Raw genomic sequence first — 24,298 nt, forward strand, 5'->3', positions numbered from 1 at the left:
TTTTTTTTTTTTTTTTTTTTTTTTTTTCTTTCAAAATCAACATATTAATTTCTTAACAAAGTTATCTCCCTTTGTTCAAATTCTAAACCAAATTTGATTTTTTTTTATTTTTTTAATGTTAGGAAAGAATCAATATATTAATTTCAGAAGGTTGGACTCCCATGTCTAATATTCTCAAACTATAGGATGCAAATATATCTCAAATTAGATAGAAATAGAAAAGATCTTCCATGTAAAAGTGCACATGGGATTGTTTTTAAACTGTGTTAAAAGAAAAAATTATCCAAGTGGATAATATCACTATTATAGAGATATGAAGAGACTTTTTATCTTAATATATAATATAAGAGTCATGTTCCAGTATTTATGTAAATAAGAGCTTAAAAATGTAACAAAAAGTTTTTAATAAATCCTATGATGTAGACCAAAATATTCATGCTAAATGTTAAAGTTCGAGACTCAATATAATTATTGATAATGTTTAAAGACAAGCTTAAGAATTTTTTGTTCGTTGAGAATACAAATATAATATACTCTTATTGAAAAAGTAATTAATTTTTTTTTGCTAGTTGTGCTTTTAAGATAAAGTAAGTAGGGGTGTACATTCAACCCAACAACCCAAACCAACCCAACCCGAACTATAAGGATTGAGCAGGTTGGGTTGGGTTGGATTAGCTTTTCGGGTTGGTTTGAGTTCATTTTTCTGAACCCGAACTAACTCGGTTTGGTTTTGGGTTCATGGGACAAAACCCTCAGACTGATTCGAGCCAAATAGAAAATAAAAATATAAAAAATATACTAAGAAGTTTACATTAAATTTGTCAGAGTGGTATTTTGTCTCAACTTAAAACACTCACACTTTGAGTTCAACACTAATTGATGTGTAAATGTTGCATGAATCAACAAATTATTGATGCGTTTGAAGATACCTTATTATCATATAAATTATTTATTATTTTTTTTTCCAGTTAAGTTGGAACTCTTTTAGATAATGGTGCAGATGTTTTATTGATATATCATACACCAACTAATACGTGATTCAATAACATATTCAAATATATAGTTCACATTATTGTGTCATCTTAAAAAAATTGACAAAAGAAGACCCAATACAAATAAGCCACCAACCATTTGTACATCCCGCTTAAATTAATCATCGAAATAAGATATAGAACTATATGAACACATATTATTATAATAGATTATACATAAAAATAATTAAAACCATGAGGTAAGTTATGTAGTTCTATTAACATACTAGCATACTATGAATTTCTATTCTCTTAGAAAAGGACTTTACGAAAAAGAAACATAACATTTATCAACATCAATATCAATGTAATATCAATGTAACTCAGCAATAACTGACATTTACTCGTTCTCTTAAAAATAGAAGTTCAAATCTTCCTGCCACGTGTATTTGTAATCCCGGATTATGGATTACTTCATAAAGTTCTCATTAGATATAAAAGGCTGAAGTACACAAACTATTAAGTCAGTAAATTTCAATATCACCTCCAATAACTAACCACTATTGACAAACATTTTTAACAGCAATTCCATGTAAAATGTAATATCAAAACACAAATATCTTTCATATTCCTTCAGTCAGCACAACAACATAGACATGATCCTATATTTCAAAACTCTTGCAAGAAATGTCTGCCATGGTAGAATCACCATGGAAACAAACACATTCTTTGCTTCTCCTGTTGCCTAATGCATGCACATAGTCTAACTGGGCTCAGAAGGGAAGCACAGTGCAATAAAATCAAACATCAAGAAACGACTTTACTTGAACAATGTTCTCTATAGATTGTATATCGTAATTTCGTTCGGTGTCGAATGGCGTACCTTTACAAAAATGCTGAAGTACTTGAACAGTAATTCTCAGAATATAAGATTATTGACAAATCCAATAAATACGTAAGCTTCATATCTAGCACAGAACCCTCACATGAACAACTTGAGATGCAATTATTCATAAACAACCACGAATAGGAATATGACGGTGAAATAATAGAATGTAGGGTCTGGTTCACTCCACTATTATTGGTCTACAGGGAACAAACCTTCTGAACTTTGAACGCGAAGGAGAATTAGGCAAGATTGATTGTGAAGGAGACATATGGATGTGCATCAGAGTCTCCCCCCAGACCAGCCATCGCTCCTCCCACTTCATCTTCAGTTTTCCAATATATACTGCACAACCAAAATTCTAAATTGTTAAAATACTTGCATCATAAACAGCCACAAAATGCATTCCATATACACAAAATCCATAGCACATGGAAACAGAGACAAGCTTTCTTCCCGTGTTTTGAGTTCAACAATGGCAGAGGTAAGGATCAAGGTCCTCAAATCCGAAAATATAATAAGTGTCTTAACCATTGAGTTATATTCAGATTCGCAACATAGAGACAAGCTGGTAGGACACAAATATAGCAAGGACATGTTTAGCCAAATATATGCTTAAACCCTACTTTAGTCCCTAAATTTACATTTCTGGTAAAAAAAAATTGTACATTTAATAGAAACCTTAGACTACTTGTTTCCAGACCCAGTATAAATAACTCCATATCTTGGAACAATAGAAATATAAAATTATGTTGAGTTTAATCTTTTTTCACTCGAAATTGATCTTTTTATATTCTATATTTATGTTTACGCCCAATAATTTCTTAAATAAGAAAGAAATCATCAATAATCAAGTCCAGAATGATAAGAGTATCCAACAAGTATGGGGATACACCACCCAGGTCATGATTCATAGAGTAGGACGGTTCAATGAACCTTAATAGATGCTATCAAGCTTCAGAAAGCACAAATAAGGTGAACTCAATATTCAAATAGGCAATTTAGTTCACTAGTGTTATAACAGAGAAGGCATAAACTTAATAGGGTCTGTTTGATAACATTATTTTACCATTTTCTTCCAAGTTTTCTAAGTTCAAAAAATAAACTTACCAATAGTTTCTTTCTATTATGAACTTTTCAAAATATTCTTGAAGTTCTAGACAAACTTTAAAATTTTGAAAGAGTGCTGTTTGGGAGATTGTTTTAAACTAGTTTTGTATTTTTCAGGACAAAAATAAATGTTTAACTGAATAATAAAAATTGCTTTTTCTTAGTCTTAACCTATTTTCTAGAACTATTTTTTTTTTCTCCATTTTAAAGTCATGTACATATATGAATCGTGATTTTGAAAGGCATAATACTCAACCTTTAGAAACCACCTGTTAACATCTAATCATAGAGCTCAAAAATTGATTTGATAAGCACAAAAATGTTTTGGATATAGTTTTAAAAACTTACTTTTTGTTTATGAATTTTGGCTAAGGTTGTAAAAATTTCTTAAAGATAGGTGACAAAACAAAAAGATGTTAGTAAACAAACTTATCATTTGAAAACAGAAAACTAAAAGTGGATAATAATTTCACTTTTAGTTTCCTGTTTTCTTAAATTATGTTTGTTTCCTCTCAATTTCTCTATTATGGTTTTCATCAATCTTAAAGAAACAATTGAATTCCTAGTCAAATTTTAAAAACAAAAACAAGTTTAAGAAACAACTTTTTTTCAGTTTTCAAAACTGACTTAGTTTTTGAAAATATGAGTAGAATATGGATAACAAAACGTGAACTTGTGGGTGGAAATGGTGTTTATAAGCTTGATTTTGAAAAATCAAATAATTATTAAACAGACCTTAACATATCAAACCGTCCCTTAACTAAACAACAATAGTAAACAATGGGAAAGGTTTCCATGCATACAGATAGCAAAGATCAAATAAGCATTAATACCTCAGATTTATACATATTAATTTAATAAATCCAACGAGACAACAGTTATCAATGAACTTTTAAGGCTCCTATTTTGGAATTTTGAGTTTAGTTCTACCTGAATTGACAATAGCTTCATCTTTTATGGGTTGAAGAATTCTCTTGCTCATAACAATGGTAACGGATACATCTTATTAATGATCTAACCGTTTAAATAATATATGGAGGCAACATTAGCAAGTGGAAAATAGCATCCTAAATCATATCCAGATAAGGTGTTTGTGACAGGTGTCTGACATTACAAGTTCATGCTCCCCAGTATACCATAGTTGATTCTAAACTAAACAAACATGGCAGCATAACAATTGAATCTTGAACCAGTTACTGCAAGTCAACATGATGTGCAGTTGAATATTTAATGAGAGAAACTCTGCAAACATCCATTATATGCCAAAAGAACATGAAAATACTCATAACTTACCTGTTAGCACTGTCGCACAAACCTTCAAGGATTGATCGTACTTTCTTCTCACTTTTAACAGATGGTGCCAAAACAGATGCCTGCAAAAGATTGACAGAATCAGCTTTGTCGAAAGAGGAAATGGTTGGCAGAAACCAGGGAGCAAATGCAAGACATATACCAAGAAGGATGGTGGTAAGCCGTATCTCAGGATACTCTCAGCAAAGACACGTACAGCACAAAAGTGCATCCAGGAAAGGAAAACCTGCAGATTTGAAAGAAACTCAATCAGAGGAAAGGAATAAATTACCGGCATTTTTATAGTTACACTTGGAAGGAGGAGCAACCTCAGCATAACTGGCGTATGACCACTGCAATAAAGAACTTCTCAAACTTTCCTGGTCCTGCACCAACTTTTCTAACTCCTGTTTTCTACTCTCTTGTGCTTCTGGACTATATTCAAATTCACGAATCTCCAACACATCAAGATTAAAAGAAATTAGGCCTGAAAACTACAGTATAATAATAATTGGTTATAAAAAATGATTCAAAACGTATTAAATATTCACCTGGAACCCTTTTTCACGTGCACTTGTTTTGAAATTGTCTGCAACGCGATTAAAGAGTGTTACGGAGTAAAGGGCATATTCATTATCCTCGTATAACTTCTTGGAAGACCTGGGAACCTAAAAAAGCTTAGCATAATTATGAGAACATAAAAAGAACAGAACAAGAGACAAGAAGTAGAAGCATTACAGTCCCAGACATTTCAACATTGTGAGGCTACAATAGTTCATCTCACCTACCCTAACATAATCTAACTCAGCCATTGAAAGCTTACCATGCAAATCATAATCCTATTAAAATGTGGTACAAGAGGGAGATAGAAGTTAAAAACATAAACTTACCACATAGCTAGTCAGTGTTTCATAGCTAGATAGCCACTCCTTCTGTGAGTACTTAGGAACAACCACAAGAAGGGTTGTTAGATGTTCTGAGATAATTATGTCCTCTGGTTTTACAAGATTGGAAATATCACGGACTGCTAAGCTGATGAAACGAAGATCAATTAGAAACATCATATATGCTAAATACAAATGTAACAATTATGAGCATTCATACCTTCCACTTTGCTTTCTGTTGATGGCATTAAGTTGACTCCGCACATTATTGTACTCAGCAACGCGAATCTAGCAATAGAAATAGCTTCCAATGAAAATTTCTACTGGAAATGCCTAAAAGGTTTCAGTTATTTTTGGTTTGTCTAGCACCCACGGGCAGTAAAGAAATTTCATGACATTAAGAAAGTTTCAGGTGAGCACTAAATAAAATAGCATATATTAAGTTGCCATTGAGAAGAAATATCTGTATTGATAATAAAACCAGAAAAATGTTGCAAGTTAGGAAATCAATAAATTAGGTTATGGAGTGACAGTAAAACCTAGGAAGCATTGACACTTTAGTTTGGAAAATATGTTCAATTTGACCACATATCTAACCCTTAAACACTAGTCAAACATGTGTTGGATGCTTGTCAGGTATGCTAGAAACATGCTGAACCCTAGTTGAATCATAATACACACATGTTAGGCACCTGTGAACATTTGTTTAGTAATTATTAGATAATTGAAAAAAAGTGTTAAATTTTCATACTTGTTGTTGTCTTGAAAAATACATTATAAAATATGTGAGAAAAACTAGTAACTTGTGAGAGTGGAAAACATTAACATTGATTAAATTAATTTTCAAAAGATATTTTATAACTTATAAATTATTGTTTGGTTACAATTTTTCAAAACGTTTGCTATAGAGAAGAGACCTTTAGAAAATTGTGAATAATTTCTCACTCAGAATGATTGCATGTTCTCAAATTAAAAGTTAAAACCTAGTTCTAATGTGAAAAACAATGTACTGAATGAAAATATTCACATATGCTCAGAATATATAGTCCAATACACTTATCTTCCTCATGCTCATATCTTAAATTTCTAGAATATGAAGTATTACGTCATATTGCTTATCTTAAATTTCTAGTTCTAATGTGAAGTATTACGTCATACACTTATCTTCCCATGTTCCTCATGTTCATGTTCTCAAATTAATTTTCATGTTATCTTGCTTCTTAGGATATAAATACAAAATCTTCGACACTTCTGTTTCCTAATTAATTGCATATGCAAGTGTCTGCACTTGCTCATCATCTCAAGTTCTAGTAAAGTCTGCTACAGTCTTATTAATGGCTACTGCCTTGCTGATAAGGCTAGATAAAAAGAAAGGAAGATTATTATAATATGATTATGATAGTTCAAAAAATTTAAGAACATCCTAAAATTTACTTTTTTTACATAAGAAACAATCGAAAGATATATTCCAAAAAGAGCAGAAATAGACTAAGGCCAGGGTAGAGGGAGCCAAATTGAACTTTGACAGTACAAGACTTGAGATTTCGTACCTTGTCCATCAACTCCCACTTTCTTCCAAGCCATTATTTCTCAATAAAACAACCAGTAAAAATTTTTTAACACCTAACCATTAGTGCTTGTATTTATATATATATATATATATATATATTACAATTATATATCGTAGGTAGGATATGAATACCAAATGAAGGCAGTAATGCATTCAAAGAACGGAATTAACAACAAGATAAATTAGATCATGATTCGCAGCAATCATGATGGCCAAGGGCAAAACAAATACCTACTCCATCAAGCAAAAATAATAACAACGGTCATAAATTATTAAAAATGAAGGAAGATATCCTAATGGAGGATAATTAACTTCTTCTAATCTTCCCATATGTTACAATAGGATTTTGGAAATCTTATGAAGAAAATTTTCCACAGCCTAGACGAGAGTTTCAACAACTTAAGATAGCCACGTCTCAACCTGGGCATCAGCTCAAACAAACAAAAAAACGTTACCTTCAGGTCATCCTCAGTCTTGGCCACTTGACTGTGAATGTTATCCACAATGTCTCTCAGAGGCGATATTGTTGGGTACTTGGCTTCATCCCACACAAACCTTCCATTACCAAGCAAAATTCATCACATCATGCAGACAAGTGACCACAAAATTGAACCTAATTTCCCAAAATGAAATCACTTCTTAAGAAAACGCCCATTTTACCTAGTAAGATACGAATCAATGGGGACTCCATCAACCGTCAAAACATTGCTCTCCACACCAGAAACTTTCTCTAGTTCCTCGATCTGCCGTTTGATTTTCTGGGAAACTCCTTCCACAAAGCTGTTCGACTGCACAATGAAATGAATATTGAAACTTCTAACACCATAATAAAAACTGGAAACATAAAGATCGCGTAGATTTTTGGCCCAATTCTATTATTCTTTTAAAAAAACAGCATTCTAAGAACAAATCAAATCGCATTTGAAAATTCAACAGACTTCAAACTAAATTCAAATACGCATAAACAACATTTAAACCAGAAATAGGAAAGCAATACCTTGAGAAGATCATCGCTGAGGGAAAGGAGCGAATCCAGCGTTCCTACGCGTAGATTAGGAACATTGAGCTAAACAAAAGAAAAATCAGAAACATTAAAAGAAAGTAGGATCATGAAAATCAAGCAGATTTGAAGATTTGGCGGTGAAATCAGTACTCTGTATAGAGGAGTATCGAATGAATGCTTGGAGATTTGCTCTTGAAGGCGATTCCATAGGGAAGAGGCGGAGCCTTGAACAGGTAAAGATACCATCCAGTATCTGCTCGCCATTACAGCTTTGTTCCCAAGCTGTCAAAGTATCAACTGAAAACAAGAGCGAGAGAGAAGAACGAAGCTGTTGCAGCCGAGATCAAGAGCTTTCTCTCTCTCTCTCTCTCATCTTCTTATTTCATTGACGTCATCTCAAGATCTCTAAAATTTTCAACGGCTCAGATCCATTTACACCATCAACGTGTATACGACAAAGAATTCATCATCGGTTTATTCGATCTTTTTTTCATTTGTCCCTTTTTTTTCTGATGTAAAATTAACAATTTTTACTCTTAAATTCTTATTTCCATCAAATTGCTTATATTTAAATTAATAAAAATACTCCAAATTTTACTTTTTATTTTAAAAATATATTTAAAATTATCAAAATTTCCATAATACTTTTAATTAATTAATATTTTTAAATATTCTTTCCATTAATACCTTTAAAAAATATCTATAAATTTTCAAAAAATTTATTAATATTTTTAAATATTTTAAAATTTTCTAAAACACTCTTTAATTTTTTAAAAATAAAATTAAAAAATGATTGCATTTCATAAATATTCCTAAATTTTGAAAATATACTCTTAAAAAATAATTTTTATTTTTATTTTTATAAAAGGTTAAAGTATAACCGTCATTTTAAAATATAAGCCATCATCAAAATTAAATATTTGTGACAATAAATTTTAAAAAATATTGATCATAACTCGAATGTTACTTAAAGATTTCATTGAATATATTAAAACTGTCAAAGCCTCAAAATATCTATACCCTCCCAGTTGAGATGTGATATGATTTGTTTATCGTCTAGGGATCTTAGTCTTAGTCGAGGGAAAAATAAACTTTTCTAAATTGTGTCGAGTCTCTCTCTCTATCACATAGTCATCGCTATCTCACAGCCAACAACGGCACCGGTCAGCGCCATTAGTTTGATGTTTGTCTATTAACAGCGGAATTCGACATGATATATCATTTGTTTACGACTCCGCCTACCATTTGGAAAAAGTCCTTTGGAAGGCAACGAGGTAGGACAGGTCTTGCAAAAACCGAAGAGACACTGGGTTCGTCGAAGTGGTGTTGAGGAAGAGGCCGATGGCGGTGTCGACCGTGGAGGCGTGGGGTGGCAATGGGTGTTCTGAGGTGGGGGAGGGAAAGTAGAGGGCTGTTGGGCAACGACTAAAGTTTGAGATTAGATTACAAATTTGATCCCTAAAGTTTCGAAAAAGTTCAAATTCATCTCTACTCGAGGACTATTTCATGAAGTTTTACTGAATCATAAGGATGAACTTCTCTCTTTTATTACCTCAAGAATAACATTCTAACTTCCTTCCTCCAAATCACAAAGACCAAATATACTACGAGACCCCACATCACTCGAAGAGGGAAACGAAACATTCCTTATAAGGGTGCGGAAACCTCTCCTTGGCGGACACGTTTTAAAACTTTGAGAGAAAATCCGAAAGGGAAAACTCAAAGAGGACAATATCTACTAGTAGTGGAATTGGGCTGTTGCAAATGGCATTAGAGCTAAACACGAGACAACGTGCCAGCGAGGAGACTAAGCCCTCGAAAGAGGTGGACACGAGGCGGTGTGCCAGCAAGGACACTGGACCCCAAAGGGGCAGATTGAAGGTCCCACATTCATTAGAGAAGAGAACAAGTGTCAACAAGGATGTTCGGTCCTAAAAGAAGATGGATTGTGAGATCTCCCACATCGGTTGGGGGAGAGAACGAAACATTTTTTATAAGGGTATAGAAACCTCTCCTTAGCAAGCCCAAAGAGGACAATATCTACTAGCGATGGACTTGAACCGTTACAAATGGTATCAGAGCCAGACACTAGGTGGTGTGCCAACGAGGACGCTGGACCCCCAAAGAGAAAGGATTGTGAGATCCTACATCTGTTAGAGATGGGAACGAAACAACATTCCTTATAAAGATGTGAAAACCTCTCCTTAGCAGATACGTTTTAAAAACCTTGACAAGAAGCCTAAAGAGGACAATATCTACTAGCGGTGGACTTAGGTCGTTATAAATACGTTTCTCATTCCAAATATTGCTACACCAAGTAACGGGCAAACGAATCCGTTTCATTCGACAGAGAACAGTCAAGGAAATGCAGAAACTAGACAGTAAAATTAGTAAACTAACAATGTGTACAACAAGCTGGTAACTTAGGGAAGAAATTCCCGACCAAGATTGTTCTAAGCTGTCGCAGGGTCATTTATGACACCCAAGAAGTCATCTTTAATGGTGCCAATACAAAACTGCAAGCGAAAGCAATAGTTAAATGAAACGCAGCAGATTCTATCAAACTCACAACAACCAACAAACATGGAGTTATCTTTAAGGATACTAAATGGAGAAAAGGCATTACTATTTCAGTTGCATCGACTCGAGTCCCGATTATCTTTAATCGAACTTCGCTGTCCTTCTGAATCTTAACCTACACGAGAGCAGAAATAAATCAGTAAAAACATGACAAGAGAGCGTTATGTTAGAGAATGCACGTCAAATAGAGATATACTGATCCATCCGAAGTGGTATAGTTTGGCATATCTCCAGACTGAAACTCCATATCATCTGGTATCAACTGAAACACGTGATGAGAGAAAGCGTTAGTGTTAGCTTGCTTAAATACTTCGCTACACAACGAACACAAGAACTGAAGTCCGTGACGACATTCCTAATGAATTTCTGAATATATCTCCAAAATACACATTGCACGACATTGTTGACATCGTAACAAAAGTTCAATTGGCACAACGAACCTCTCCGAGCCTCACTACCGTCCTATTCCTATAACAGCCCAAACCCAAGCCCACCGATAGCAAATATTGTTCTCTTTGGGCTTTCCCTTTCAAGCTTCCCCTCAAGGTTTTTAAAACGTGTCTGTTAGGAAAAGGTTTCTACACTCTTATAAAGAATGTTTCGTTCTCCTCCCCAATCGATGTGAGATCTCACAATCCACCCCCTTCGGGGTCCAGCGTCCTCACTGGCACTTGTTCCCTTCTCTAATGGATGTGGAACCCCCCAATCTACCCCCTTCAGGGCCCAACGTCCTTGTTGGCAAACCACCTCGTGTCCACCTCCCTTCGGGGCTCAACCTCTTCGCTAGCACATCATCCAATGTCTGACTCTGATACCATTTGTAACTGCCAAAGCCCACCGCTAGCATATATTGTCCTCTTTGGACTTCCCCTTTCGAGCTACCCCTCAAGATTTCTAAAACCTGTCTACTAACAAGGTTTCATTCTCCTCCCCAACCAACGGATCTCAGAATTTCATAGATTTTATGCCATTATTTTGAAAAGATATAGGGAAATGGGTTATAAACATATACTTACATGGTTTGAAACAAAAATCTGAACAGGTCCAGCTTCAGCAAAGAAACCCATCTACAATAGTTGCAATGGAAGTCATATTCATATTTACTATTCAAAAGAACTTCATTAATCACATGCTAGATATCAAAAAAGGGTGCCATGGTGCCAGATAGATACCTTGTTTACCATAGTAACAATTGCTTCTAAGATTTCTCCCTTGAATGGTCGAAACACGACGCATTGGTATTTAACGGGAAAAGTGACGAAACCTGTCCCATCGCTAATCAATCCTTTACCAATGTTCTCAATTCCCGTAATTGCTACTATGAAACCATGTCGACCACTGTCGAAGTACAAAACTTTTCGATAACAAAATCCATCTAATTGTTCACTAGTTGAAAGAAGTATTGAACATTTTAAAAGAACAATATCATCCACCAAATAGTTTTACAGTTTTTATTGGCTTTTGTCGGTTGATGAACTGACATGTTGTAACCGTCCAAGCCCATAACTAGCAGATATTGTCCTCTTTCGGCTTTTCCTTTTAGATTTTCCCTCAAGTTTTAAAACACGTTTGCTAGGGAGAGATTTACACACCTTTGCAAGGGATGTTTTGTTCTCCTCTCCAACCGATGTGGGATCTCACAATCCACCCCCTTAGGGGCCCAGTGTCCTCGCTGGCACACCGTCTGGTGTCTGGCTCTGATACCATTTGCAACAGCCCAAGTCCACTGTGAGAAGATATTGTCTTTTTTAGGGTTTCTCTTCCGGGCTTCTCCTCAAAGTTTTTAAAACTCCACACCCTTATAAAGAATATTTCGTTCTCCTCCCCAATTGATGTGAAATCTCACAATCCACCCCCCTTTAGGATCCAGCAACCTCGCTGGCACACAGCCCAGTGTCTGGCTCTTATACCATTTGTAACAGTCCAACTCCATCGCTAGCAGATATTGTCCTCTTTGGGCTTTCCTTCTAGGCTTTCCCTCGAGGTTTTAAAACGCATATGCTAGGTAGAAGTAACCTCCACACCCTTATATGGGATGCTCCGTTCCCCTCTCCAACCAATGTGGGATCGCTCACAATCCACCCCCTTAGGGTCCTAACATCCTCACTGGCACACTATCCGGTGTCTGGCTTTGATACCATTTGTAACAGCCCAAGCCCACCGCTAACAGATATTGTCCTATTTGAGCTTTCCCTTACGGGTTTCCCCCCAAGGTTTTTAAAACGCGTCTGCTAGGAAGAGGTTTCCACACCCTTATAATGAATGTTTCGTTCCTCCCTCCAACCGACGTGGGATCTCACAAAATGAGACTTACCAGGGAGGTTTTCCTACAAGAAACTACACAACCATCTTGCCTAGCTAAACTAGTTCAAATCGTGAATGCTTTTTGGATACTTAGTTGTGAAGTAAGGTGTAACCGCCCCACCCCACCGCAAGTCGATATTGTCCTCTTAGGACTTCCCCACTCGGGCTTCCCCGAGGTTTTTAAAATGCGACTGCTGGGAAGAGGTTTACACACCCTTATAAAGCATGTTTGGTGGGATCTCACACAGGGTCTTATGGAAAAGGTAAATTTAACAAAAAAGAAAACAACACCAACAGCAATGTTCTAGCATCATACACGCGGTGGGGGTAAAGATAACAAACCTGCAAGTACCCTCAACATCTTTCATGAGTTTTGACACCAGATTCTCACGGAGATTACGGCCAAAGTGCCGTGGATGCAGCTGCATGTTCCTCTGCAAAACTATGTGGAAGAACATAGTGGCTCCCTATACCTGAAGGAAACCCCATTTGAATTCATCGACGATTAAAGAAATTAAGAGTGCGATAAAGAAGAGCAAGAACAAGTGGAAGAAGCAAGAATCTGAGGAGGATAAGTTCAAGAAACAGCAAACGGGAATTGCAGAAGAGGGTTTTGTGGACTCAATTTGTGATAGAGCAAGAAAAAAGAGAGAGAAGAAAATACTGAATCGATGATATGGGTATGGGACAGTAAACCAGAATCAATGAACATTAAAACCCGATTATAATCTACAGTCATTGATAAGCTGAGATTGTTCTGTTAAGTAAAGCAACTCCCTGTTTCTTTCGTTACACAAATGCTAATTTGAGTTGCTGTGAAGAAAGACGTACTGGTAGAGAGGCAGCGGCGGCGGGACAAAGTGGGAGAGAGGCGGCGGCGGCACTGAACGGGGAGAGGCGGCGGCCCGACAACAGCGTCAAGCACGGAGAGGAAGAAGTCTAGGTGAGAGTGGGAGTGAGAGTGTAATGAATGGGTGGGGTCGGTGGGGAGCTAGAGTGTTCTTTTTATTTTACGAAAATATTATTAAAAAATAATTAATATTTTCTTTTATTTTTCTATTAGAACGTTGACTTATTTTAACATATTTACCTTATATGTATGAAATTATGTGATATGGAACACTATCGATTCTTTTAAAAAAATTATTTAATTTAATTGAAATTTAAACCATGAAAATAAAGATAAACGAATAATATTGCATGCGAAACTTAATTTTTTTTTTTTAGCTATGTATTTAATTATAATTTAAGTCACTCTTTTAAGTCACTCTTTTAGTTAGAAATTGTTTTTAGGAGGGTCTAAATAGAATTTTAGTTTCAAAATAGCAAAAGACGATTTAAAGATAATGGATGAGTAATTTTTGAATTGTGATAAGAAATCCACACAATTGTTCTATGATAATAATATCATAATGACAACATTGTGTCCGGGTTCTTTCAAAACTACCTCTCATTAACTTGAATGAACAATGAAGTCACCTTAAAGATTAGTTTGACATTTTGTACGCCAAGAAATCCACCTAATCCATTTTCCAAGACGATTACATTAGATGTAGCATCTTTTTTCAATTCTTTCAAAATCTCGGGCAGCTTTTTTGGGTGGGATAACACAAAATCATTTCTAGCAAAAGAGTGAGCGTCTCTCGAAGAGTGAAGCCATCTACAGGCTCATTTTACAATATTAATATTGGTATGTACAAAATATACATAAATGGTGTGTATATATATAAATTTTTAAAAATTATTGATTAAATAATAAAATATAGTTACAGTCGCCGGTCGCCGTTCACCGGGGCTTTGGTCGCTGGCTCCCCTGTCATCAGGTCACCAACTTCCTTGACTCCAAATCATTAAACTTATATAAAAGATTCTCTTATTTCTCTAAATCACAAAACACAATCAATCAACAGCTAAATAGTGACGATGCTAAAACCAAATGTTCTGTGGAACATTACCAATACAAAGCACCTAATTAAACATAACATAACTCAATAGTTAAAGACATTCTTTCCTACAACATTTTCTTCAATAGTTAAAGACATTCTTTCCTCGCACATTTACTTCTGAGTAACTTCCTGTGCTACTGAGAGATTTTACCAGCCTTGGTTCCATGCCTAAGAAAGATACCTTCTCAAGCTCTCTGTGACACATGTACTCATGCGATCTCCAAGATAAGAATCTGGGTCTTTGAAAAGCAATGTTTAGGTGGCAAAGACATGGTTACAACCTTTAAAAGAAATGTGAAAAGAGAACCAAATAATTCTTTTACCCTAACAACAAACCAGCATTAATTCGAGTTTTATGCTTGTATTCTATCCAAAGTACCCCACCCTTACACTTGGGAAGAGATAGCACAAGTCGTTTTCGGAGAAGGGGTGCGTGGCTATTGAAGAGGGAAGTCGCCTTAAAAGACTACTTTGAAAAGTTCTATAAGAAGAAAACCACAAACATTTTATCACACTTATTAACTAGCATCCGAATTGAGTTCTATACCTAAATTCTTTCAAAACTAACCCATCGCTAGGGTGGGGTAGCCTAAGTTGTTTCAGGTTAAGAGATAAAGTGTCTTTCGAACAGCGAAGCCACTTTACCAAGTGATAACTTCGAGGGCTGAAATGTTTGGACTTTGGACTTTGGAGTTTGTTCAATATGGTTGAAGATTTTGTGTCTTTTCTGATTATACCAATTGAAGAATCTTTTATGATCTCCCTCCCCCTTGGCTTTTGGATTTGATACAATATCAAATTCCTCCTCTTTGGCACAACTTTAGGATTGTGAGATCCCACATCGGTTGGAGAGAAGAACAAAACATTCTTTATAAAGGTATAGAAACTTCTCCCTAGCATACACGTTTTTAAAATATTGAAGGGAAGCCAAAAAGAAAGCCCAAAGAAGACAGTATCGGCTAGCGGTGGGCTTGGACTGTTACAACATTGTTTGTTTCTTTTCTTAGGATGGAAATCAGTACATTGTTTCTTAACTTCCACCCCTACCCTCCCTCTAACCAGTTTGTGTATGTTATATATATACACAAAAAAATGAGAGGAAAAGTATGAAAGCAGTTACATCAGCATCAGCACAAGGAAAAATCATATCATACCAGCATCTCTACAGTATACCACAGATAAAGATTCCTCAAATAAACAAGCTCAACCAATATGACAGAAGACTCACACAATCACATACACATTCAAACGCACAAATAAGCACTAAGAAAACATCCAACATAAACACCATAACTAGCCCTTCTACTGTAGTACACAGATATCTTACATGAAAAAAGAGGAGAAAAAGAAAAAGGAAACACATTCAAAGTAAAGACGAAGAATGTGAAAAGATAAGTAAAAAAACAATGCTTTCGTTGAACAGATTAGCAAGTTATTGTCATCAAGTGAGTCGAGGAATTTGCATGACTGCAATCTTTGAGAGAAGAAGATCTCAAGAATGTGAAAAGATTTGTAAAGAATAACTCTTTCATTGAACAGAATTTCTCCCTCATAGATTAGCAAATTATTGTCATCAAGTGAATCTTCAAGAAACTGCTTTCCAATAGGAGAAGAATCAAATGTTACAAACTTCCTCAATATCCATTGATTTAGCTTTAGTGGGTAAAATTATGGCTTCCAATTAAGAGTGATGAGTTCAATCCCCCTACAAAGAATGGCTTAATACTGCTTCTACATGGTTCAGAAAAGGCATATGAAAGAAAGCTGATGCAAGAAATGCTTGATGCTTCGGATATCAAAGTGGAAAATCAAGAAAATATGTAACCTTCAAAATCAAATTGTATGGGGGAACTCATTACATTGCTACATGATCCCTAAAGGAGATAAAAACTGAGTAATATGGATTCACATAACTTCTACTAACTCAAGGTTCGATTGCCGAGTTTACTGACCTTTCGCGTTTCAAGCATCGCTATCGCTGCTATCATCGTCTTCGTTCCCAAGATCCGTAGCAAAATAAACTCCAGGGTGAACCGTTCGCCTCCGCGTCCTAGAAGGAAGGATGTTGTCCAGATCGACCTCCGCAAGTGGATCATCCGACAAATCGCTTTCTTCATTGTCAAATTCGCTTCCATCATCACTGGAATCTTCATCGTCGTCATCGTCGTCGTCGTCTTCCTCTATCAATTTCCCTTTTCCTTTGTCATCCTTCATGATACCCTTCCCCTTACGATCCTTAGCCGCTTTCCCACTCGACTTTTCACCGTTCTCACAGTCGTCCTCATCATTGTAATCCTCTCCCTCGTTCCCCGCATCTACATCAGCTGCAAAAACTCCATCATCTTTCCCTTCCGCAGCCGAAGAAATGCTATCAATCTGTTCATCACCTTGCTTATGGTCTCCATTGTCACCATTCTTCTTTACATCATTACAGGGTTCGCCCTCAACCACTTCAAGCTTCTGAATCTTGTTCGAACGCTCCTCTTTCGCTTCGCAGCAGGGATCAGCAGGTTTGCGCTTCGCATCGAATGCAGTCTCCTCTCTACTACTGGCAGTTTCCGCCATTAACGTGACGCAAAACCCTAATTGCAGAGCCAATCGACGAAACAAATTAGGGTTTTCAACAAGAACTATACAACGACAAAAAAAAAATGTTCGCGGAATCAATCGAAGAGACCGTCCCGATTTGCTTCGAAGCAGGGATCAGATTTCGGCTCCTCTCAAAACTTCACAATTTCCCTTTCCAAATTGTTTTCAGGTGAAAATTCAAAATTGCCCAGAATTTACCGTAAATTAGAAATTAAAAAAAAAAAAATCATCTTTACACTTGATTAATTTTGATTAAATTATAAATGAAGTTAAATTTAAATTTTTTTTTTTAAAAAAAAACTCTATAATTTAAATTATTTTTATTACTGTTACAAATTTATTTGAGAGAAATTTTGATTTTAGATTGATTTTATTAATTCCATTCTTATCATTTTTAGATCCAAGCCACTAGAATGACCGGAGAAAAGAAAATGTTTTAATACTAAAATATATATAATAAGAAACAAAAAAATATATATAGAAAGATAAAAGGCGAGTAGGTATGACTGTCACCTGTTTGTTATTCCGTTATCACTATTCTTAATTGAGATATGTTATGGCACTTAAAAAATAAACCATACTTTTTAATAATAATGTATTTTTTAAAATAATTTGTACTACGTTAATCGAAATCAAAAATATATATATATATAAATTAATATTAAGAGTCAAAACTAACTTATAATTTTGTTAAATGTTTTTTTTCCTAAGATTGAAATTTGAATTTTTAAAAATTATGTTATGGGCGATGCTTGGATACAATTTCGAATCCGTTATTATATTAAAACTAATTTACTATTTTTAATAAATTAATAAAGAGTAGTTATTATATTAACTATGGTCTCTTATTCAAATCATTCAAAATACCCCGTGTCATTGTTTGACTTGACCTGTTATTTTGAGATCCAGAAAATGGCCAAATAAAAGGCGTTTCAAGCCGAAATATCACAGACATCCGCCACAGGGTAAACCACCGCCTCTCAGGCCCCCGACTTTTCGTAGAACGGAGTTATGATATATGTGGAGAGTCTATCTCTTTTAGTTAATTTGAATTTATTATGACCATCTATGAAAAACTTTTAGTATTTTTTAAATTGAAAAAACTTTTAGTATTTTTAAATTGAAATATTTACTAATTTGATTATTGTCTTTTTTTAAATATCAAACTTGCCACTTACCCTATTTTTTTGTGGGATATTTTTGGCTAGAGGTAATTCGTCAGTCAATCCTCAATGAATTAGCTTAGCTGCTTTCCGGGAGAGCTACTTACTCCTATTAAAGCAGTTTCTTCCCTTTCCGATGAATGAGCTACTTCATTCCCTGAGCTATTGAATGAAAGACTCCTTCTCCTCCGGATCCTATTTATTTAGGAACAGTAAACTCATTCACCTTCTTTCACTCATTCGACGGAGAGGGAGAAGAAAAAGTATATAAAAAACAAAAAAAATATAGGGATAAAAAGTGAGTTGATGCATGACTGTCTCATGTTTTGTTATTCTATTAAAACTATACTAAATTCAGATATTGTGTATACTTAAAAAATATTTCAATATTTTTTAATAATAAAGGCTCTAAAATAAGTTAATATTTTTTTTTTAATAATTTATACTAGTAATGAAAATTAAATATGAATTGCTATATATATAGATATTTAGATTAATTTTTATTAAATTATAAATTAAGTCTCTAGGCTAAAATAATAATAATAATAATAATCTCCAAGTTTTAAATTATTTTTAATATTTATATAAATTTACTGGATTTTACTAATTCAATTATGTCATTTTTTTAATTATTATTTTTTAGATATGGACACTAGAACCACCAAAAAAAATTGATGTTAAAAAAATATATAAGAAATATATATAGATAGAGATATAAAGATAATAGTGAATTTGATAGGAATGCCACCTATTTATTATTCTATTAAGATAGTGCAAAATTCAAAATTAAGATATTTGCAAATATTTAAAAAATTTCAATATTATTTTAATAATAAATGAGATCTATAAAATAACTTGATAGTTTATACTATATTAGTAATTGAAATTCATCAAATATGAAATATATATTAAAATTGAGATGGAAAACTAATTTATAATTTTTGTGAAAACGTTGAAATTTGAATTTTGGTGATCATCATAATTCTAACAGTCATTCGTAATGTGATCTCTCTTAGTTTCTATTAAACTTATTGAGGTCGTGGACATCTACGAAGAATTTTTTTAGTGTTTTTAAAGTTACATCTTAACCAGCTGAAACAACTTTGACATTTTTCCAATCTCATTCAAACAACAGGTAGCTTTCTATACTCACGTCCACGAGTAGCTTTTCATAATCACTGCCCATATGTAACTTTTCAGCTGAAACAGCTTGTAGCTTTCCATTTTCATTGTCCACGAGTAGCTTTTTATAGTTACGTGTAGCTTTCCAACTTAAACAACTAGTAGTTTTCCATATTCATGGTCCACGAGTAGCTTTTCTTTATATCGTGGTCCATTTCATATAGTAAATTTAATTTAATTGTCACGAATAACTTTCCATACTTAAAACTATTAAAAAAAATAACTTTACCTAACTTCTCTCCAACGTTCTAACAAAACCGAAACCAAAATAACTATAACACATGCTAACAAAACTTATAATGTTCACATTTTTTTTAATTATTATCATCTTTAAAATTTAAATTAATTTTGATTAAATTATAAATTAAGTTTTATAGCTAAAATATTAAAAAATATATATATATATTCTATAATTTAAAAGTTTTAAATTATTTTTTATTTTGGATGGATTTTACTAATTTGATTAATGTCGTTCTTCTGGAGATTGAATTTGCGGCTGGAACGACAAGAAAAAGAAAAAAAATGTTTGATATTAAAAAATGAAAGAAGAAGAAAAGAATGTTTGATATTACAAATATATATATAAAAAACAAAAATATAGTGATAAAGAAGTGAGTTGATAGTATGATTGTTGGTTTGACTATACTGAATTAGATATTTGTATATTCTTATAAAAAAAAATTCAATATTTTTTTTTATAATAAATACTATAAAATAAATTAATGTATTTTTTTTATATTAATAAGGGAAATCAAATATGAACGGCAATAAATAAATAAATAAATAAATAAATATATATATATATATATATATATATATATATATATATATTATTATTATTATTATTATTTAGATTAATTTTTATTAAATTATAAATTAAGTGTCTATACTAAAAAAATAATCTTAATAATTTTTAAATTATTTTTAATACTCATAAAAATTCCAAGATTGATTTTACTAATTCAATGATGTGTTTTATGAATTATTGTGATTTTTTTTAGAAATCACCACTGGAAGAAAGAAAAAAAATGATATTAAAAAATTACATATACAAGACAAAAAAAAAATACAGAGATAAAAGTAAGTTTGAGGCATGATTGCTACTTGTTATTCTATTAACTGTGAAGTTAGTATTTAACACTTAACAAATCTCAATTATTTTTTAATAATAAAATTTAAATATATTTTAATAATAAATAGGATTTATAAAATAACTTAATATATTTTTTAATAATTATTAAAATTAAGATTGAAAAGCATCTTATAATTTTTGTATACATGTTAGAAATTTAAATTTTTAAAGATGATGTTTGACATCATGTTATATTTTTTATTCAAAATTATAATTTTTTTTTTTTTTTTTTTTTTTGTATATATATTAAAAATTTGAATTTTTAAAAATGATGTTTGACATCATGTTATATTTTTTATTCAAAATTATTATTCATGATTCTAACATCACATTATGCTATATGGATCTCTCTGAATTGATTCTATTGAGCTTATTAAGGTCATGGTCATCTATGACGAATTTTTTTAAGTGTTTTTAAAGTTACATTTTTACTATTTCGATTATTATCGTTTTATGGAAATAGAAGTTGCCACTACAACAATAGGAAGGAAAAAAAATTTGATATTAAAATTATATAAAAATATATATATAGATGGCTTCGGTTTGTTATTATATTAAGTTTGTACTGAATTCAGAATTTAAATATACACTTAAAAAAATTTAAATATTTTTTTTAATTATATATGGGATCTATAAAATAATTTTTTTAATAATTTGTACTAGTAATAAAAATTCATATATGGTATATATATTAATATGTATATATTAAAATTAAGATTGAAATTATAAATAGGTTGAACATCAATATTTTTCTGACGTATTATTCATAATTAGAGTTATTATTCATGATTCTAATAGGCACATCATCCATGGAGAGTCGATCCCTCTTAGTTGATACTATTGAGCTTATTGCGGTCATGGGAAGAATTTTTTAATGTTTTTAAAGTTAACATGAGAGGATACAATTTGACATATTCCCAATCCCACTAAAACAACTAACGTTCCATACTCACACTAGTAGCTTTTCATAATAACTACCCATTACCATATTTATTGTCCACGAGTAGCTTTTCATAATCATGTGTAACTTTCCAGCTGAAACAACTCGTACCTGTCCATATTCATTGTCCACGAATAGCTTTTCATTTTATCGTGGTCCATTTCATATCGTAAATGTAATTTCATAATCCACGAATAACTTTCCATACTTGGAGACTATTAAAAAAAAAAAGTTCAACTTGATTGATCGAGACCTTAGTAAGACCTAACATCCCTTAAAGGTTGTAACAAAACAGAAACGGAAATTAGTATAAGACACGAGCCAACAAAACGTTCACATTTTTTTTAATTATAATCATATTTAAAATTTAGATTAAATTATAAATTAAGTTATATATATATATAATCTCTATTTTAAATTATTTTTGAATACTGATACAAATTTATTTAGGAAAATTTTTAATATTAGATTGATTTGAGTAATTGAATTTTTTAATATTTTTAATATTAGATTGATTTGAGTAATTGGATTTTTTAATGTTGTTTTCTTGAGATAACTCCAACTAGAATGATAAGAAGGAAAAAAATGTTTAATATAAGTGAGATGGTGGGTGTGCATGATTGCCACCTGTATGATCCAATATTTTCGGATAAATAACCCTACTTTTTTATAATAAATATTTTAAATAAATTGATGTATTTTTTAAATAATTTGTATCATATTAATGGAAATATAAATATAAATAATATTAATTAAAATTAAGATTCAAACGTTGAAATTTTAATTTTTAAAAATTATGTTAAACTATCTTGTGTTATATCTTTCTTATATTTTTCTTACACACTATTCGTAATTTAAAGTTATTATTCATTTCAATAGTAACATTATGCTATAATGGCCCGTTGATCTTTTTTACTTAGTTCTATTGAGCAGTTATGGTCATCCATGAATAACTTTTGTATTTTTAAAAGTTACATATTTACTAATTAATTCGATTATTGTGTCTTTTTAGAGATTAAACTTCCCGTTGGAACGACAAGAATGAAGAAATTTTTTTTGATATTAAAAACAATATATAAAAAACAAAAAATATAGGGATAAAAAAGTGAATGGATGATTGTCAAATATATAGAGATAAAAAACAATTTTTTTTTTTGTTATTTTGATAAGACTACACTAAAAAAATTCAATATTTTTTAATAATAAATACTATAAAATAATTTAAAGTATTTTTAATAATTAATACTATATGAGTAATGAAAATCAAATATATAAATAAATAAACAAATAAATAAATAAATATTATTTAGATTAATTTTTATTAAATTATAAATGAGGTGTCTATGCTAAAATAAATAATAATAATAATAATAATCTCTAATTTAAAAGTTTTAAATTATTTTTAATACTCATAAATTAATTTATTGGACCACTCTCTCTTTTAGATTGATTTTATGTTATTTTTTAGATTAAATATATATACAATATGAAATAAAAGTGAATTTAAAATGGCACAAATTTGTTATTTGCTTAAGGCTGTGAATATATATATATATTTTTTTAAATCTCAATATTTTTTTATTAATAAAGAAGATCTATAAAATAATTTATCCAATATAAATTGACATGTATATATATTTATATGTATATATTAAAATTAAGATTGAAAACTAATTTATAAATTTTGTAAAGACGTTGAAATTATAAATTATTGTATTATATTTTTCTTATATGTTATTCATAATTCAAAATTATTATTCGTGATTATAATATGTTACACAGTCGATCTTTATTTAGTGTCTTTTTAAAGTTACAAAACAACTTTTACATCTTTCCAATTCCACTTAAACAACTAATAACTTTCCATATTTAACTGACCGTTTTCCATATTCATTATCCACGACTAGCTTTTCATTTCATATTGTAAATATAATTTCATTTCTCACGAATAACTTTCCATATTGAAAGATTATTAAAAAAAAAAATTTCACTAATTTCTTCAAAGGTGGTAACAAAATTAAAACAGTATAATATACTCGTCAACAAACCTTCAAGCTTCACATTTATTATTATTATTATATGTTTAAAATTTAGATTAGTTTTGATTAAAATTATAAATAGAGTTCTTTATAAAAAAATTCTCTATAATTTAAAAGTTTTAAATTATTTTTAATATTCATACAAATTTATTTAGGAGAAATTTTGATTTTATATGAATTTTAATAATGTATTTTTTAGAACTCCACATGACACAAACAATAAGAAGAAAAAAATTGTTTAATATTAAAAAATATATATAGATAAAAGGTGAGAATGCATAATTTCCACTTGCCTGTTTGTTATTCTGGGACTATTCTGAATCTGTAGGACGATTCTGAATCTAACATTTAAAAAATAACTCTATTTTTTAATAATAATTGCTTTAAAATAAATTAATGTATTTCTTAAATAATTTTTATCTCATTATAATAATACGAAAAAGAAAAAAAGTTTAATATATATATAAGAAAAAAAATATATAGAGATAAAGGTGAGTATTTAATGTTAGGACTGTTCTAGTAAAATATATTCTCACACTAAAAAAATAACTATTTTTTAATAATAAATGATAAAGATATCTTCTCACACTAAAAAATAACCTTATCTTTTTTTAATAATAAATGCTTTAAAATAATTTTTATCACATTAATTGAAATAATATATATATATATATATATATATATATATATATATATATATATATATTAT

General features: G+C 31.6%; 3 protein-coding genes across 6 annotated transcripts; all 3 read right to left on the reverse strand.

Annotated features, from left to right (window-relative positions):
• Positions 1-1,766: 1,766 nt before the first annotated feature.
• On the reverse strand, positions 1,767-8,076 carry LOC111489074 (V-type proton ATPase subunit C). Its single transcript, XM_023137099.1, has 11 exons — positions 7,865-8,076; positions 7,709-7,777; positions 7,372-7,499; positions 7,167-7,266; positions 5,362-5,429; positions 5,148-5,289; positions 4,809-4,925; positions 4,587-4,712; positions 4,421-4,504; positions 4,261-4,340; positions 1,767-2,202 (listed from the first exon to the last, which is right to left on the reverse strand). Exons 1-11 carry the CDS (start codon positions 7,976-7,978, stop codon positions 2,100-2,102), a joined length of 1,131 nt encoding a protein of 376 aa, XP_022992867.1. The 5' UTR covers positions 7,979-8,076; the 3' UTR covers positions 1,767-2,099.
• Positions 8,077-9,984: 1,908 nt separating this feature from the next.
• On the reverse strand, positions 9,985-13,571 carry LOC111489078 (DNA-directed RNA polymerase II subunit RPB7). Of its 2 annotated transcripts, XM_023137108.1 has the most exons (8): positions 13,430-13,571; positions 12,941-13,071; positions 11,467-11,632; positions 11,311-11,361; positions 10,491-10,556; positions 10,341-10,409; positions 10,164-10,230; positions 9,985-10,117 (listed from the first exon to the last, which is right to left on the reverse strand). In XM_023137108.1, exons 2-7 carry the CDS (start codon positions 13,054-13,056, stop codon positions 10,168-10,170), a joined length of 531 nt encoding a protein of 176 aa, XP_022992876.1. In that variant the 5' UTR covers positions 13,057-13,071; positions 13,430-13,571; the 3' UTR covers positions 9,985-10,117; positions 10,164-10,167. The 2 variants fall into 2 exon arrangements, with proteins under 2 accessions (XP_022992876.1, XP_022992875.1); XM_023137107.1 differs by having other exon boundaries at positions 9,985-10,230.
• Positions 13,572-14,633: 1,062 nt separating this feature from the next.
• Positions 14,634-17,281, reverse strand: LOC111489076 (nucleolin-like). 3 transcript variants are annotated; one of them, XM_023137103.1, is made up of 2 exons: positions 16,497-17,281; positions 14,634-14,777 (listed from the first exon to the last, which is right to left on the reverse strand). In XM_023137103.1, exon 1 carries the CDS (start codon positions 17,107-17,109, stop codon positions 16,507-16,509), a length of 603 nt encoding a protein of 200 aa, XP_022992871.1. In that variant the 5' UTR covers positions 17,110-17,281; the 3' UTR covers positions 14,634-14,777; positions 16,497-16,506. The 3 variants fall into 3 exon arrangements, with proteins under 3 accessions (XP_022992871.1, XP_022992872.1, XP_022992873.1); XM_023137104.1 differs by having other exon boundaries at positions 14,634-14,783; XM_023137105.1 differs by lacking the exon at positions 14,634-14,777 and adding an exon at positions 14,790-15,389.
• Positions 17,282-24,298: the final 7,017 nt, after the last annotated feature.

This window comes from Cucurbita maxima, unplaced genomic scaffold (genome assembly GCF_002738345.1).
Source record: "Cucurbita maxima cultivar Rimu unplaced genomic scaffold, Cmax_1.0 Cma_Scf00014, whole genome shotgun sequence".
Lineage (NCBI taxonomy): Eukaryota > Viridiplantae > Streptophyta > Magnoliopsida > Cucurbitales > Cucurbitaceae > Cucurbita > Cucurbita maxima.